The sequence below is a fragment of the Phalacrocorax carbo genome, chromosome 1 (genome assembly GCF_963921805.1).
Source record: "Phalacrocorax carbo chromosome 1, bPhaCar2.1, whole genome shotgun sequence".
NCBI lineage: Eukaryota > Metazoa > Chordata > Aves > Suliformes > Phalacrocoracidae > Phalacrocorax > Phalacrocorax carbo.
The window spans coordinates 58,262,087-58,280,303 of record NC_087513.1 but is presented as its reverse complement, the minus strand read 5'-3'; the positions used below and the strand labels follow the sequence as shown (position 1 = coordinate 58,280,303).

At 46.6% G+C, this 18,217-nt stretch overlaps 1 protein-coding gene across 3 annotated transcripts in view; it reads right to left on the bottom strand.

The window, feature by feature from the left end:
- The window catches only part of CACNG2 (calcium voltage-gated channel auxiliary subunit gamma 2), a 51,989-nt gene extending 33,772 nt beyond the window's left edge, over positions 1-18,217 (bottom strand). The window contains exons 1-2 of one of the 3 annotated variants that reach the window (XM_064455416.1): positions 17,908-18,217; positions 17,217-17,362 (exon numbers count right to left, since the gene is read on the bottom strand). In XM_064455416.1, coding sequence (XP_064311486.1) covers positions 17,217-17,358 — 142 coding nt within the window. In that variant the 5' untranslated portion in view covers positions 17,359-17,362; positions 17,908-18,217. Of the gene's footprint in view, positions 1-17,216; positions 17,509-17,907 lie in introns of those variants that run through there. The other 2 variants (XM_064455424.1, XM_064455407.1) reach the window with 2 other exon arrangements.

Here is an 18,217-nt window from a genome sequence, read left to right as displayed (position 1 = left end):
CTCCTGGCTTACTCACTGACTCCAATAGAAGACCAGCAAGATGTGATGCAGCCCCTGCAGAGAACTTCCATGTTCACAGAAGCTGGGAGCTTACAAGTACTCTAGAGCTTGAATCGGCTCTAATACGTTACTGATTGCAATCCATTACATTTCTGTGGTGCTTTAGAGATCATCTGTGTACTTCACACTTGGAAAGCAGGCAATACCCTTCTGTGGTGTGATAGGCAGTGGGGCCAGGTAAACAGTACTCTGGAAGGATGGTGGGAGTGATCTGGATATGGACTTAAGACTCGGCAAAAGTGAGTTCAGCTCTGCTTCAGTCTTTATGTCTACTTGGCTAACCACTTAACCTTCCTGTGTCTGAAATTTTCCACATATAGAATGGGCATTAGAGCATTTTCTAGTGCTCCAGAGACACTGGGTGATGAAATGCATCAGGGAGTGAAAACCCATCCACTAGCAGAACAGCTTCTGTTGCTGTAAGCAGAGGACAGCAATGGCATGCATAGAAAGCACAAGTTGAAACCTCATCAGCAGCATTGTTTTTGCTGATGAAAAAAAATGGGACATTTCCTTCAGTAAATGATTTATTAGTCTTTGTTTACCTGACCAGCAATGACACTAGTGGGTTGGGAATGTCATCCTGACTGGTACCAGTAAAACTTTCATACCACAGTCTGCCACTCCCTATTTTGGAGGTGCCATGTGTGTCATGGAAAACAAATTTATTTTGAGAGGTTTAAAAATGTTATTGAGACTATTCTTATGTTCCTCCTCTGTGAAAGCAAGCTTCAGTTACTTCTCAATTAACCACAGACAGGAGGCCATAATGATCTTTAAAAAAAAATCCTAGAATAGCCTTTCTATGCATAAAAATGTCAACATTTTAAACTCTTGCCATTCAAAGTGACTTCTGTTGCGAAGCTGAGGTTTTCCAGCTTTCTCTGTGGTATCTGAAACAGGATGGATGGTGTGGGGGTTAAAGGTGGCTTTATGCTGCATTTGAATTTTTCCAACCATCAGACCAGAAGAGGTTGGCTTAGTCTCTGATGCAAGTTAGAGTCATCACAGGGCTGTTCTAACATATACCTGACCAAATTGTAACTCAAAACAAGGTACCACTGAAGTAGGCGACTCCTGGAACATGATGACTTGTACTTGTTGTTACTTGTTATTAGTTACTTGTACTATTTGTCCTATGACCACATCCCCTAATATAGGGGAGGTTTATGCACTTCTTAGCTGTGTGAGGGTGTCCCTGTAACAAGGAACTTAAACCACCAATGTGCAGCAATGTTTGCAGAGGGCAGGATCTCTTTCTGATGCTATGGAGTCAGGCAGCAATAAAATTAAGTGAAATAGCATGATGCTTTCTGTTCTGAAAAAAAGAAATCACTGGCTCAAGACTAGATCTTGCCTGTTTTGGGTCTTGGGCAGGTGTTGTTTTGGAGGGGACAAATCACAAAAGTCACAGTGTCTGTTTAAACTAATAAATGAGACAAAATTTCCAGGGAAGAGGTACTTCAGCCATGAGAAGAGGCTGCACCAGGTGCACTAGAAGGCTATGCAACAAACCCTTCTCATCATTCCCCTGACATACTCGAGCAGGGCTCCTGGTAAGTTCAAGAGATGGTATCTGAGGAACCCAGCATGACCCCGTGACCCAGCAAAAACCTGTATGACACAGCATTACCTGATATAACCAATGCAAAATTACCAAAATAACCTAGCATGACCCACAAGATTGACCCTGTGACAACATTTGATTTATTGCAAATGACACAGATTTAATCACTCACCGGAGAATGCTGAATGACGCAGCACAGCGTTGCTCACTGTGGCTCTACTGCACTGGCACGCTCTGATTGGCTTTGGGAACACACCCATTGGGTGATTCATCCAATTAAGGAGCGGCCAATCCTCCCAACGCTAATGAAGTACATCTCTATTTTACTTGTAGCACTTTCTAGCAACCCATTTAGGCTTTTCTGCTGCTTTCATCACCCTAAGGTATGAGCACATCATAATTGATGGACAGCTGGTTTGCAGTTGAGGTTAAAAGGAAAACCTGGTTCCTAATAGGATAGAGTTGAATAATTTGTGAGTTTATAATCAGAATACAAATATTCAGTCAGCTAATTAATTACTATGCTGGCTTAGCACATGTTGGTTGATGTCCCCCACCTCGATAACATTAACATGGAACTGTTAAGGACTGTGTATACCAAGCAAACCAGTGTTAAAACATTCTTGTAAAGTGTGTAAACTATATCTCAAATATGGTTTGAGATTTCCTGCAGACCATGTGAAAGACACTATGGTTCTCCACTGGAAGGAAAAGTAAAGATAACTTCAAGGTGCATAGTAAACTGCCCCCTGAGATCACCGATGTATTAGCATATGTCAGCCAGAGCATAGGTACAGAGCTTGGTCTTCAAATTCATTCCGGTTGTCTTTCACCCCATTTAATAGCACAAAACAGCACAGAATTTTGCTTAAATTCCAATTCCGTTTTTAGGGGGAAAACCTGGATGACATAAGTTCAGGGATGGTGGTTTAAGACTCTTTTCCTCTGTCATTCTGGATCTACTACAATCCAGCCATGCTGGAAGATCTAGTCCACATGTGAAGGACAGCCAGTAGGGTCTGTCATGAACTAAGCTGGTTCAATAGTATTATCTCATAATAGACCCAATTTTTCCTATTAGAGCCTCAGTTTCCCTCACTCCTTTTGCATGTCCCTTGGTCTAACATCCATGAGGTCCCAGCTCTCTTCCTTCCCTGCATGAAAATTAAATCTCCCCTCAGCTGTCGGCTCTACCCCAATCCCCCACTCATTTTGCAATTAAAAACCAGATTGTCCCTCACTCGCTCTCCCTGTCCTCCCAATCTAATGCCCTGGTGTTATTCTCATAACAGCATGTAGAGATGTGAACTGATCTGCCTCCCATCTTGTCATCTTCTCTCACGTATCCGACCCAGTTCCCAGGGTCTGATTTTGTGCAACTATGAGCATTTATTCTTGAAGATTGATCATTGGCACAGAGGCTAAATGTTTGTTATTTGATAGGAAAAAAAACCCAACAAACGACATTACAATTATTCTTGGTTTAGGTCCTGAAAAGGGCAGGAAGTCCTACTACATTAGCAGTGAAAGGAACAAGGGTGGCTCAAGAGGGTCTTGGCAGGTTCATAAAGTCACAACATTTGAAAGCAAAGTCGACATTTGATCCCCTATCAACAATTTATCAATAGCTCAGTGATTAAAAACAAAGCTCTTTCACTTCATTAAACACATTCAGTGCCGTTTGCTCTACATTCCAAATGGCTGAACTGATGTTCCAATGCAGCCTATTTTTAGTGTTTCTGATTAGTTCATTATTTGAGAAAAGCTACTGACTGTGTATCTGTTGCAGAGATCTAATTCTTCACGTGGATCCCAAAGAAGAGCAGGTCTTCATATAGGTCTTAAGAATTTGTGTGGATGTGGGTTCAACCTCTGTCCCTCCTGTGAGGCAGCTCAGTGAAGTGATGGCCATGGAGCTTTCCTCTCCTGGAGTCCTTTCCTTCGTTTTTATTATGGGGAAGAAGCCATGTAACATATTATGCCTTTTTCCAAGAAAACTAAGATCAAGAATGTCAGAAAACTAGCAGTCTCAGTGAGAATTAAACAAGATACTCAAAATAAGTGATCTCTTGGGTGTCTGAGTAAATTACCACCTCCAGATCAGATTTTATTTATTTTCAGAACAAACTATTTCTTTGCTGGTAAATCCTGCAGTTTTGTCATGAATCCAATGAATTTTCACTGGTAAATGACAACCCTAGAGACAGAAGTGGCCGTGTATCCCCAGGGCAGATACCACATGGGCAAAAGCATTCCAGTGTTGCCTTTTCAGCAAGCTTCAGCCCTCATGTGAAAGGACAGGATCTGCAGGTCACATGGAGATTGGTCTCACTGTCCTTCAGCCTTGCCTGCTAAAACTGCAAAGGAGAAGTCCAGCTGTGATGCCATCTTCTGGCTCCAGATTTCTCAAGCACTTGGAGACATGTCTGGGATGAAGCTTCCTTTCAGAACCCCAAATAATACAGTATCCCTCCCATAGGAACAGAATGAGATGTGGTCATTCATTCCTTTCAGACCACCTGTGGTTACCAAGTATGGGGGGAAAAAACCTTCCAACCACACAGGCATGCCCATATGGGGATACATGAATTTGATTTGGATTCAGAGCTGAGAGACGCTCTTACTGTATGTCTCCGTGCCACAATGTAATGTGACCTTGCATGGGTCTTGGAAGCAGCACACCTGAGTAAGCACTGCATCCTGACAGCTCTCAGACACACTGCTAATTTGCCTGTGCAGAGCACCATGCTTGAGTAGCCATTAGGGCTTGAAATACCTACACTGGCTTGCTTAGAGTTACTCGGGTATCTCCTTCTGGCACTGCCTGGCACTGGGCAGACATGCCTTGTTCTGCATTCTGCTCTACCTCAAGAAGAAGCCATCAGTTCTAGGTGTAATACGCTCTTACTGATGTCAAAAGCAACAATGCAGAAACAAGTTCTACACGTTTGCTGTCTTCTGCTTTGCTGCCTTTCATATGTCATTTGTCATCTTAGATTGTCACTTCTTTGATGTAGGTACGACAGCATTTGTGTATCACACTGTCTAGAATAAAGGTGTTTCCACCCTACATGAAGCATTTTGATGCAGCTGCAATGGCACAACGGCAATAAAAGGTAAAATACTCAGAAACCCTCTGCCAAAGAGCAGCAGCCAGAAAGGAGCATTAAGTTTTAGTTCCCCGGATTTACTAAAGATAATCTGGCCAAACCATGGGTTCTCTGCCATGAAAACTGTACCCCAGGCCTCTAGAAGGACAAATTCATGTGCTATCAGCTGTGAGATCAGCAGAGAGCCTCAGTGTAGGAGGTGACTATGTCTGCCTTAAGTTGCTTATATAGATAAATTTCTTTGCATCACCAAGTCAGGACAAAAATTTTATACTCAAGCTCCTCTGATTCTTCCTCTCCCCAGCTTTCCTTTGTCAGACTTTACCGCACGGAACCGCAGCCACTGGTCACACTTTCCAAATTGCTGCAGCTCTATCGTTGTTTGGTTTGTGTAATTGATCCTGCCCTGTCTAACGTGTTTCTAAACCTTTCTTTCTCCCACGGTCTGGAGCAGGGGGGAGAGAGATAAAAGGCCTTTAGGGGCGGCAGATGCTGGCATCAGACAGGAGAAAATCTGTCCCATTCCACAAGGCGGGGAAGATGGATGAGGAGGTCTGGCTCTCCATCCATCAGCTCCAGCTGATATTCCTGCTTCTCTCAGCAATTCAAGTGTCTTCTACCTCGGAGTCCCAGGGTTTCTTTCTCCTGACTCACCCTCCTCTTTCAGACCATATTTCTCGATTATCCCCTTCCAGCACTCACACTGCATTCCTGTTACCACCTCCTCACGCCAGACCATGTCCAAGTCCTGGGTCCCCTCTTGCCTAGTGTTTCCTTCCAGCTGCCACAGACCCTTCCAGCCCCAACCATCCCTCTGTTTGCAGCATGCAGAGATGCTTTTCTCCACAGCTGAGTCAGTCTACTCCCGGAAACAACCCATCCCTTCAGTTTCTGCAGAACAGTATAAATCCTCCCTGGCCCTGGTGCTTTTACATCCTCACAGTGTTCTTTCTCGCATTCTTGCTTTGCTCTGAATGCTTTCCCCCTCGCTGTTCCTGTAAATGTGGGCCAAGCTGTAATGATGCAGCACACAGAAAAACACCTTTCTTCTGTGATCTTAGACAGCCCCTGGAATTAATTCCTGGAAAGCTGTTCTTGGCCTTTCTGAGCTATGCTTTCCTGCAGACACAAGGACAAAATGATGACTGAAGAGGGGAAGAGTGGAGCGATGATTGGGGAAGAGTGGTGCAATGATTAGGCGGTCACCTGAAATTTAGGAAAATTGTCAATCCCATGCTTTTCCTGTGTGCCGCGCTGCTGTTTGTGTTGCAGTTCACTCGGCAGGGTAGACATATTAGTTTCTCTGTTGCTCCCTTTCCCAACAGCAAAACAGCTGCACTGCTCTGCTCTTTGCAGTTGCTTCCTTCGAGACTATTGAGTACAGTTGCAATGGAGGTGTCTCAGCTGGACGACACTGTGCAGCATTCAGCTCCAATTAATCTCCAACACCAAGCCTGTTCACAGCTGCTCTGTTATCCCAAACCCTTGCACTTCATGATAGACCCTGTCATCCTCCCTGGTTTCCTCCCAAACCTCCCATTGAACTTTTCTGCGAATTTTCTCTTCCTTGAAATGAGTACATGGCTCCTACTTTTGGGGACATAAGGGGAGAAGGAGACATTTAAACTCCATGACTGAAAGACTTAGGGGTCTAGCCCACTGCGCAACCCCTCTAAACCTGGAAGATAGGAAGGAACCTAGCCCTGGTTATTTCTTGAGGGAGCAGCTACATGACTCTACTTCTGTTGTTTTACAGGTCAACTGACAATTTCTTTTTGTGCTGCATACACTGAGATAATAGGGCTCCAGGCAGGCAAATTATCTGAGGAATATCTGGGACAGAGGCATCTACACCAAACTGTAGCACCCCCTCATTCCAAAAGCACGCACTGCAGGGGTGCTCTGAAGCAAGTTGGAGGAGATAGGAGCTATTCCTGGACCTTTCCCCAGCTGCATTTCCACAGCGCATTGGGGATCTCTGTCTCTCACTCAGTTGTTTCCTCTGGACACCAGCCTGTCTTGCTGTCCCCGAAATATTCTAAACCATCTCTTTACCCTGCCTACAATGTTTCCACTGTCTGTGGCCAAGTATGAACTCCCAAATGCAGGTAAACTGTCCATCCTGTGGTCATGTCATTCAGTAAAACTTCATAGTTGCTTCAATCTATTCCCTGTACTTTATTTCACCTCTCAAGCACCATTCCTTAGTCTTTGAATATTTTATTTCTGTCTCCCCATCCCCCCCTTCACACGGGATGACATTCTGTTCTGCTTGAGTCCTTTCAGGTGCTACTGATCTTGAAGTTCCCCAATTACAACCACTTTTCTTGTGATGGTGACACCTTAAGAGACAACAGCAGCTGCCTATAAAGGGCCTCTGCCATCTGTTTCCTCTGCCACTTCTTTGAGACAGCTCTAGCTATATACAGAAAAATATTTATCACAGTTCATTCACTCCCTCACTCAAAAATGAGCAAGAGAAAAATGTCTTCTTTCATGATTCTGTCACTGCCCTTCAAAAACCCGTGACCCTCAGCCCAAGGAAAAAGGCAACGCTTGAATCTAAAAAGAAGCAGCAGAAATTCTTGATGATTGATCCCTTGAGACCCTGTACTCTGAAGGCAATTCTAGGGGGCATCTGCATTTGGAAATGACTCCTCATGGCTGTCTGAAAGGCAAAAGTCAGAGACAGACCACTGCACCTTGACCACCAAGCTTTCATACCAACTGTATCTGAAATGAGATTCACATGTGCATGTGTGCATAAACACACACACACACAAACACACTTAATTGTCAGTCCTTTTCTACCACTTCTCCATGGAGGCTGAATGGGATGGGACCAAGAGAAGGAGTTCCTACAGAGGAGGACTATGGGCTAAAATGTAAAAGGAAGAGAAGAAATGTCATTGGGGTGAGTGAGGGCTGGGGGAGAAAATGGCAGACACGAGAGATGACATGGAGAAAAAGGGAAGAAAAGAAGAAACAGTGAATTCTGAAGGGAACTGATGGAGAGAATGAAGAAAAATTGAAACCAAGAATGAAAAAAAAATTGAAACTAAGAAAGAAAAGTATTAGGCAACATCTTCAGGAGGAAATAAAGCTCCAGGAGCAGGTTCTCAGAAATTTACTGGTTAAAATGGAGAGGTCACAGTAAGGTTGCAGCAGTCAGCAAATAGGGTTAGAACAAAAGTGGTTTGATTGACTGTGCTTGGTTTATGATACTGAATGAACACGACCATAAACCTGGGAAATATTCACTGTTCAAGTGTGATCCATTGCACTGCAGCTACACTGGTGGTATAAACAAGACCTGAAGAAAGAGAGAAGTACTCTGAGCGATAGCAAATTTAAGAATGAAATGTAGTTATGAAGCAGTGGGAGGAGAAAAATAAAACAGGCACTAAAAAAAAAATCATGTTCAGGAGGAGAATGAAAGCTGAGAAATAGGAAGAGAAAAATCAGAAAGGGATAGAAAATCCAGGGGACGGAGGTGGATAGTGTTATTCTTTATTTGACAGAATGTATACTTTATACAACAAGCTAAATCAGAAATTTATAGTTGTTTGCTTCTAGCAAAAACACACATCAGAAAAATTCCTACTCATGGATAGGATGGCATTGCATTCTCAAGGTTTTGTATACCATCCTTATTTTCTGTTTTTCATAGCTAGCAGGTAGGAGTATATGCTCTGGGGGAATAGGAGGTGCAGGATAAAGTCCATATGCTTCTCTGGGGAGTTATAGATTTGATACGAAGCTAGTGTAAAATCTTCAGCAGCCTGTGCCACAGAAAGAGAAGTGGATTTCACCTATCCTGCAGGGCCTGTTATGAAAACTCTGATTGTGTAGTTTGGAATTTTATGGGAGAGCTTTTCTGTAACACAAAGAGGATGAATGGGGCTGGGAGACAGAAAGCTGTCATTAAATAGAAGAGATTCAATGAAAGACAGAAATGCAGAAAGAAGAAAAAGCGAAAGGTGAATGCCAGGGAGTTCATGGTCACCTCTGCCATTTTTCACACTATTCCAAACTGAGGAGCCCGTAAGAGGATTTTTGCCCCGCAGGGAGGGCAGCCAGGTTGAATTTTTCTAATGAGGGTGAAAGACGATGAAAATGGAAATAGTTAAAAAATGAACTGCTGGACTGGGTGAACAGCTGGCATAAATAAGTGCAGCACCACATTAACTCTGGGGCTTTCGCACCCACTCACACTGGAACTGAACTTAGCCCCTCGTTCGTCAGGTACGGCACTGGCAAAGCAGGGACACACAGTGACCTTGGAAGCACGCACAGCTCTTCCTCAGCCTCACTCTCCCCTTGCCTACCCGGACAGCGTGAGCAGCGTGGCTCCATCCGAGCCAGTGAGGTTGCATCAGCGCAAACGAGGGGAGAATCGGGCCTTCATCATTGTGCATAGGAACACTACAGTATTGTACGTCATCAGATGCCAGTTCAGTAATCATTTCCACAGATACAAGAGAAAAGAGACAACCTCGTTTCTAATTTAGTCATGATAGCATCAAAGAGACCCAAAGACTATTGCTTTCTGGGAAGCAGGGACTTCAACAATAATAATTCTTCGCACATATATAGCACCTTCATTGCTAACTACTTAGTTTATACCCTGGGGTATGAAGAAAAAGGACTCCACTTAATTCCATATGCTCTTAATTGCTTTCTATCCCAGATCCTTCATAGAAAAATGTGATAGAAATTCCTAAACTCGCTGTTAATTTGTCAAATTAGGGCAGTCATTGACACCAGCAGAAACGCAGGCCTAGTTTGCATCTTATATTGCAACTGCATAGCATAGCATCTAGAAACAAAAGAAATGCCAGACTAAGTAAATCTGAGCTCCGTTTAATCCCTGACAAATGTTTCAGGGAAGAGGCAAGAGCCACATGGCAGTCAGATAGGGGATAGACTGCCCTTGTGAAATGTTATCCTAGTTTTTATGGTGACTGGCTTAATTGCTGAATTACGAAACACCCAAAATGCTGTTCACATCCATTAGGAGGACGCTTAATTTTCGTGAACTCTGTCGTAAATGCCCACTTGCTTGCTAAATGTTGTTAAAATCTTGGCCACGGGAGCTCCAGTGGCAATGAGCTCCACAGCTCTGATACGCATCAAATGAGAAAGCTTTAACTGGGTCTCCGGTGACTCACGTCAGGTCCTCTTGTCTGTGTGTTACAAAATGGGGAAATCAAGAGCTACTGATCCATCTTCTCTAGCCCATTCATTATTCAATACAATCCAATCACTTTCCCTCTCGTTCACCTCCTTTTCCAGGCAAACACGCCTAGTCTTGCAGGCTGCCTTCATACACACGGTCTTTCCTACTCCTCCTTGTCCCTGTCCCCCTTTTATGAACCCTCTTCCAACTTTGCAACCCCCCGCAGCCCAGCCTTGGAAGGCCCTTGCTCTTGCACTCTCTGCTATCCACCCTGCTGTACTCCTTACGCCTGGGGACTTGCTGGTGGTGGGTTTTCTGTCTACAGCCATGTGCTGCACTGGGCCACTAACAGCAATATCCCTGTTTCAGGCATCCAGTGAACCACTGTGATTCATGTAAAGCCCTGCACGGTACACGATCCCCCTTTTCCTACCAGCCAGTGGTACCCTCTGACATGACTCACTGAGGTTCATTCAGCCAACCATCAGGATCCACTGGGCCTGGAGACCCCAGCCCCATTCACCTCACCCCCTTAGGCATTCCTGAGAATCTCAGAGGAAATGATCCCCCTGTGAACAGCTTGAAAAGGATGACTGCTTGCTGAGACACTCCTTCCTGACAAACAGAGATCTTTCACTGTAGTGCACAACAACTGCCCCAGGGTTATGGCTAGAGAGACCCTTATTTTACATTTGGATCCTGGCCTGATCCATGTCTGAGGGTTGCCAGGGAGGGTATTTAGGGCTGCCGTGAGCTCCTTCCAGCCCAGTTGCTGGCTGCATGCAGATGAGCCAGCTCATCAGCTGAGCTGCCAGTGAGCCCTCCGGACACGAGAGGTTGGAGGCAGCAAAGTGGAGGGATGTTGGCTTGACCACAGGCAATGAGCAATGAGCAATGAGGGGAGCAGAAGGAGGGGCTTGGGTCTCAGCCCCCTTAGAGGTAGCTGGGCTGCCCAGGAGGCAAGAGAAGACAGCAACAGCAACTAGTGTCATACACTGCTTCGAGGAAGGGGGACACTGGCCAGAGAAAGGAGAAGGGGGAGAGCCAGAGAGGGGTTGGAAAAGAGTTGCTTTAGAGCGTAGAGGCAGCACAGCTCCAAAAGACTGGGGTCCTCCAGTTGGAGGGAATGACTGTATGTGAGATGAGGGAAATGATGGCAGAGAGAAGAGGAAAGAGGACAGAGAGATGAGACAGCAGGAGCAAAGGGGACAGAGGAGAGCAAGGACAAGATAATATAACAGAGGAAAGAGCAAGGGGGATGGGCCTCGGAGAACTTGGAGAGAAACAGGGTGAAATAATGAAGGAGAAGCTGCTTTTGAGAGAAAGCACAGAAGAGACATGAAGATGAAAGAGAAAAGTAAAGAGGAAAAACAGGGGAGGGAAACAAGAACAAATTAAAATGGAGATGGATAGAATGAGTCAAAGATGGAGGGCAAGGAAAAAGCTGGGGTCATACAGGCTAGGGGAAAATAACTTTCAGGCGTAGAAGTATTTACAATACATTCTGTGTATGCCTGACCTGTTCTGTGCTCTGTTTCCCCTGCTAGGTAGCTGTCACCCTGGGATGGGGGCTGCAGGGAGGGCGAGACGGAGCAAGAGCCCCGCTGCTAACCCATTCCCCCGGCAGCAGCTCCCTTTCCTCCCTGAGAGCCCCCTGCAAGGGGGAAGGTTTGGTGCCCATGAAAGGCAGCAGCACATCCCCTGACAATGAGTGCAATATGGAAGGGAGAAGAAGCGCAGAATGGAGCTGCGAGGGCTCCCCCTGGGATAAACCGGGTATGCTGGATTGGGAATCTGCTCTTAAAACAGGGGCAGGGGGCAGAGCCATCTGAGAGCCTGAAATGTTCCCTGCTGCCACCGGCAATCTCCTCGCTACTGCTTTTAAATTAAATAAATATGGAGATTCTGCTGTCAAACCTCAGCGGTCCTCCTCCCCCAAAACTCTTGCTTAGATCATACCAAACCACAGCAAAGTGAGACAGGGGTTCAGAGGGCTGCATGGGAAAAAGGATGGGTTAAAAGGGAAACACTGGATAGGAATAGCTCCCGGTCTCCCTGGCAAAGAGACATTTGTTCTATCTCTGTGTAATTTCTTTATACATTACTGCTGCCACACTGCATCTCCATGTCCCTCCCACCGCATTTCACTCTCACTCTCTTCAGCAAGGCAATTTCTGGTGCATTTCAGGACAATATTAACCCATTCCTCTTTCTCGGTCTGTAGGAAGATTCATAATTTAAAGGCAACTTAAAAGTCAGTTCTAGCAACTCAGTGGTTAAGAACAGCATTTCCTTGTCAAATTTTACAAAGGAATTGAGCTTGCAGGTCTCAGCCCCTCAAACCCCTACCTTCTCGATGACTTACAGTCAGGTGTGAATTTAAGTTGAGAGGAGAACCAAACCCACCCAGGTCTGGGATCCCAAGTAACTCTCCCTCACCATCTGCAACCCTGCTTTTTAAAACCCTTTGTCTTCCTCTTCATCCGAGGCCTGTCCAGCCCTGCATCCTCCTTTTCCCTGGCAGATGCAATGCCAGCAGCAATCAGCTACGTGCCGGGCCATTGCCTCCTGCTGCGTCTCAGGGCTGTGCTAGGCTGCTCCTCGTCCTGAACTGCGAAGACATGGAGACCCTGACTTAATCTACTGCTATTTTCACTGCATGTTCAGAAAAGCCCCTGGATTAGGACAGCAAGAGTCAGGGGAAAAGACTCCAGCAGATTTGTGGATCCTTAGAAGTAGGACGGCAGGCAATTCCGCAGCGCAAAACTAGGGATGCTGACAGAAGCGAAGGGTAAAAGGAAGGAAATCAGGAAAGGTAAGAGAGAAGATAAGGAAAAAAACACTCCTAAGATGGGTGTGAAAGGAAAGAGTGGCCCAGGAGCAAACAGCAGCGGGAGAAGGCAGCACGAGGAAGCGACGCAGCGCCAGAATTGTCTGGCAGAAGCTTGTCCACTGCCTGTGCCTGGCCTCACTTTGCTGTCAGCTCTTCATTTTTGCGAACACTGAAACTGCACTTAACTCTCATGCGTTGTTCAGATATAACAAGCTGGAAAGGGAACAGATCAGCTCATTAATTTTCCTTGGGAAGGGTCTCTAGGCAGGAATTATTTTCTGCACCAACATCTATTCAATTACTTGCCTTCACACCAGTCAGATCTACGGGGATGTCTAACCCCATGTGCATCACTCATGCTTGCCTGCCCTGGACTCTCCTCTCCGTCCTTCTCAGTATAAAAGCCTCTCAGAACCATCCCTTTCCTAATAATAATGACGACATGACAAAACCAATAACCTACAGATATAAACTACATTTCATTTGCTTGCTTTGTAAGACCATGGTAAGGCATCGTCGCTTACTTTTTGAGATCTTGTAGGAGATCTACAGGAGCTAATGAAAGACTTCGACAAGGCATCATTCATAATAAAAAGTGGGTTTAAAGCATTCAGTGCCACGAAGGAGTTAGGCTGGAAGATCTGCAGCCATTTCGAAGTTGTAAGAGGTACAGTACCTATGTGTGGCATGAGCTTGCAGATCTCAATTGCTTGGTGTACATGTGTGTTTTGTGCCTATGCAGTTAAAGGGCTGAGAAAGGCCATTTTTCTTGAAGAGCAAAGATTTTTGAATGGCCTGGGGACACATTTGGGCAACCCCAAAGACTGAGAAAGAGTTATCTCAAGGAAGATTAGGAGAAAAATCAGAAGCGTGATCTGCAATAATGTGAGCTGACACCACCTTTCTGCTTTAGCCCTACGACGGAGCAGGGGCTCACTGTAGGACACAAGAAAGGGGGGAAAGAAATCCTAATAGAGGAGGAACGTCCCAAATGATACTCCTCTTTGAAACAATACAAAGACCTGAAAATGATGACTGAAAGTCCGCTGTGGGGAACAGAATGACTGAAGGGAGGAGAACCTGAAAATCGAAAGTCCAGGGACCAAATTCTCCAAGAGGAGCTTGCAATTCTGCCTGTGTGTACAGCCCGAAACTGACTCCCCATGTCCATTTTTGCTACTGGATATCGTGGCCAAGAAGAGAAAAGACAATTGAGCGTAATATTTTGAACAGGAGTAGTCCGCCATCTCTAACAGCCTACAGTGTTGTCTAATGTCAGCATTCCCCCACATTCCCGGAAATTAAGACATCCTTGTCAGAGGGTTCCTACCAGTAGCCGGAGGCAGTTTGGGCTCCTTTCATTATTTTCTTGTTACAAAACCTTTTGCCCTACACTACCTCACTACCTGTGGACCTGCCCTGACACCCACCCCAGGCAGCAAAACACATCTGTCCCACACCTTTTGTCAGTTGCCTTTGCCACACCATGGGCAGGGTGTGAGCCGAGTCTAAGGGTTTTGCCCTTTTTACAGCCTCCTGGGATCAAGCCTTTCCCTCCACAAATCTGCATCATGGGGGAAAGGAGCCTTTGCTGCACGCTTCTCCCTCCTGCTCACCAGCAGGCAGCTTTCACCAGGGACAGCGAGTCAGACAGGGACACCTTCCTGATTCCTTCTGCTGAGAAAGAAGATAACACCCCCTAAGGTGGTCAGACGTGACAGTAAGAGTCCTGCTCTTCAAGGGCTGGTGGGGATGTTTGGCTGTGCTGTCCTGGGAGCAAGAGAGTGCCAGCCACCAGCCCATGCAGGCTGCGGGGCTGCAGGAAGCCAAGCGGAGGCGTGTCGGCAGCGGTGGTGCCCGACCTGTGCCGTGCCGCCCCATGAGGCAAACCTGTGCCCAGGCCCTTGCTCGGCATGTGACCATGGGGCTGGTTTTGCCTCCTGCCGAGATGCTTTTGCTACTGAGCTTTTATCCAAGTTTTGGTGCAACCTGTGCCCTCAGGCTAGGGACTGAGAGCTGGGCTCAGCTCCTGTGTGGTGCATTGCACCTTCCTACCCTGCTCGCCGCTTCTGCCCAGCATCCAAGGGCTGGGGAAATGGGCCACCCCAACCCTCACACAGCTGGGGTGAGCGAGAGCACCCCGCCAGGGCCATGCAGCTTGTGCTCAGGCTGCATTTCACGCCCCTCATGCAGGGCTGTGGTTTGAGCCTGCTGGAGGGCATCGACAGGGAGGGCAGGGGGACTGGGCTGGCAGCGCAGCATTGGAGGGGCTGGGGGCACTTTGGACTTTTTAATTGGAAGCATCCTGGCACTCTCCTTTGCCATGCAAGCCACTTCTCCACAGTGCCTGTGGGGTCCTGTCAGATGTAAAGGAGAAGGAGCCATGAGCTCCTCCGATCTGACAAACCTCACCCGCCCCTTCCTCCTCCCCCTCAGACCGCGTCCCTCTGGGTATGGCTCTGTGGGCAGATAGACATGATCTGAATTCACTGCCTCTCCCGGCCGGGGTCCTCATACCTCCTGTCTCCACCCCAGCCTCCCTCCGCCCTCCAGCTTGGGGACACGGCTCAGGAAGGGAGTTCTTCCCCGCAGCCTCCCTTCCCTGCATGGCTTTGCATTTCGGCTTCCTTTTTTTTTTTTTTTCCCTTCCCTCTCATTAATTTTTAATTAAGGAGACGTCTCCTTCCCCCATTGTAATGAATAGCTGTGTGAAAGGCTTTTCATTTTTTATTAATATATGCCTCTATATATTTATCTATTTGGAGGAAATGTGTGCGTGTGTGTGAGCGAGTGTGTTTAAAACATCCCCCATTAATTTACCGCTATTGATTTTCTGGCGTGGAGACAGCATATAGTATTCAGCATAGAGCTCCTCTGCAGGATATGTTAAAAGGCAGCAGTTTGGGTTGACAAAGGGCACTAAATGCAGTATGCGTCAAATAGACCATCGCTCAATGAAGTCACTTAGCTATTCAAAACATGTCCAGCCATCACTCAACCGTTTGCACCAAGAACGGGGGGGAAATTCGCGCTTCTTCCCGGACACAACCATTTCCAAACAGCAGCTTTAGCTTGCTTTGGTGAGAGGCATCAGGACATACATAGTTTATTCCCCCCTCCCCCGCTGCCTTCCATCTCCCAGCGCCGGTCTTAGAAAATCAGTTCTGCGGTACCCACTCCCCGTTCTCTCCCACCGGGGAGCTTCAGGCACACCCAGCTCTGGTGGACACCGACAGACACAGACGTTATCCCTGGATGTCCATAAACCCCTGGCAGCCCACCCTCCAGCTGGGAGCTGATTCATAAACAGGGCTTTTACAACGGGCTGTAATGTGCGCTCTTGTGCACTCGCTCTCTCCTTCTCTCTACGTGTGTAACATAAACCACGCATTTACATTGGTTGCCCCTATCCCTCCAGCACAGGCTGAAGACCACCTCCCCAGCCCACACGTACGCCAATAGCAGTACTGAGCAACACATATTTAAAAGCGAATCACTGGCCCCTCTTTTCTTTCCCCCTCCCTTAGGAACGTCTGATTCCAGAAGTTGGCTGCAGCGGTGTCTCTTCTGCCATCAGACATGTCACTGAGTTGCTGTTCAGTTTTACCACATCAGACTTAGGCTGATTTTTCCATTCAGAGTCTTGTTTATTTTTAGCCTTTACCATAAACCTTAAGAAAAAAAAAAAAAAAAAGCCCCAAACAAAAACCCATGCCCCAACAACAAACAAATGGGGGAAAAATCCCAGCCCCAAAGCAAACCAATCAGCCCCAACTAGACCCCTCTGCACCCAGCCCAGTGAGATGTGGCTGCTTACAGACATTACGAAATGCTCCGAACTCTGCTCGAGATGACTGGTATCGTCAGACTTACTGTACGAGGCATTTTGGACATAACAGGGTTGCTTCCCTTTCTCTCTTTTTCCCTCCGAAAGTGAACTAATAATTGCATCCAAAGTGCTTTGCAGTCACCCCCTCCCCACATCGCCCCTCACTCCCAGTCTTGTCTTTGCAAATAAGCCATTTGCAAAGAGAGCAATTATTTCACTCTGTGGTTACAGCCGGAGCGCAGCAATAATACAGCATTTTGGCATTGCTTTCCCAGGCAATACAAACAAGCTGAAGACAGGCAGACTGCACACTTGCTTTTTGAAAGGGTCTCTCGGTGTTTTTGTAACACACATATTATTCCAGTTGGAGGGGGGAAGTGAATTTTTGGGGAAAGTGGCGGGGGGGGGTGGGGGGGAGGAGGTGGGGAAAGGAGAGGAGAAGGGAATGGAGCAGAGAATGTTACGCCTGTCTTCATGCCTCTGTGCCCTGAGTAACTGAGCCCACCACTCTCGGTCTGTGGTGAAAGGAATGAAGTGAGAAAATGGTGGAATGTGGAGGGATTTATTTGAGGGGGGGGGAGAAACATGGGGTGGTGGGTGAGGAAGGGGGGGGGAGGGTGAGATCCAGAATCAAATACCTTCCAGGCAGCAGGTTCTCCATAATCCAGAATGGGTCATGACTTCCTCGTTCTTTTTGCTGGTTTCGTTCTCACTGACAGTTTTAGTCTTGCAAACCCCTCTGGAGTAAAGCCAGTAGTCGGTCCCCACAGCTATGGTCATCAGGCTGAAGGCAGCGAAAGCACCAACGGTGGTTAAAAGCATCTGAACACCTCTGTCAAAGAGCCCCATAATTCTTCATTATACAAATACCCAACCGCCTTCTGATTCTTGGGGTGTGTGTGTTTAATAAAATAAAAGAATAATAATTCCGACTAATAATATAATGGGTATATATAGAGAGATAGATATCAAAAAAGGGAGGTAAGAAAGCCCACGGAAAAGAGTGTAAATTAGAAAGACCACACGGGAAGAGGCTTGCCTTTTAAATCGGAAACGTTCTGGTTGAAATATAAAAAAAGGAAAAAGGAAAAAGAAAAAAAAAAAAAGAGAGAAAAGAACCAAGAAAAACCAAACAAATAAAGAGAGAACCCCCCCCAAAACGAGACGCCTTAATCCCTTTTTCTAAAATTCTGGTCTCCAGTTTCCATATGTAATGGCTAATTTGGAGATGGCTTCCACAGTGAACAGGGGAGCAGCAGCAGCATCCTCAACACAATCTCTCATTATCTGGACCTAGACAGTTAGAGACTGTAAGAGCAGAGATGCAACCTTCAGTCTTCTTGCTTAGCTCTGCAGCCTGCGCCATGAAAATCCTTTTCCTTCCCAGTTATCTTCCTTGGGTTTTTATTTTTTTTTTTCCCGGCAGCGGCAGTTGCTCCAATCCTCTCTCACTTTTTCTTGCTTGCTTCTCCTTCCTTTCGCTCGCTCCTACCACCAAGCCAGACTGCCCAGTATACTGTAAGCCCTTGATTTCAGCTGAACAGGTGCCGAGGTCTTGCCTCCCATGGCTTTTCCGCACAGCCGCGGCGCTCGCTCCCGGCGGAGGTGGGCGAGGAGAGAGGGGGGCTCCTGGGAGGGG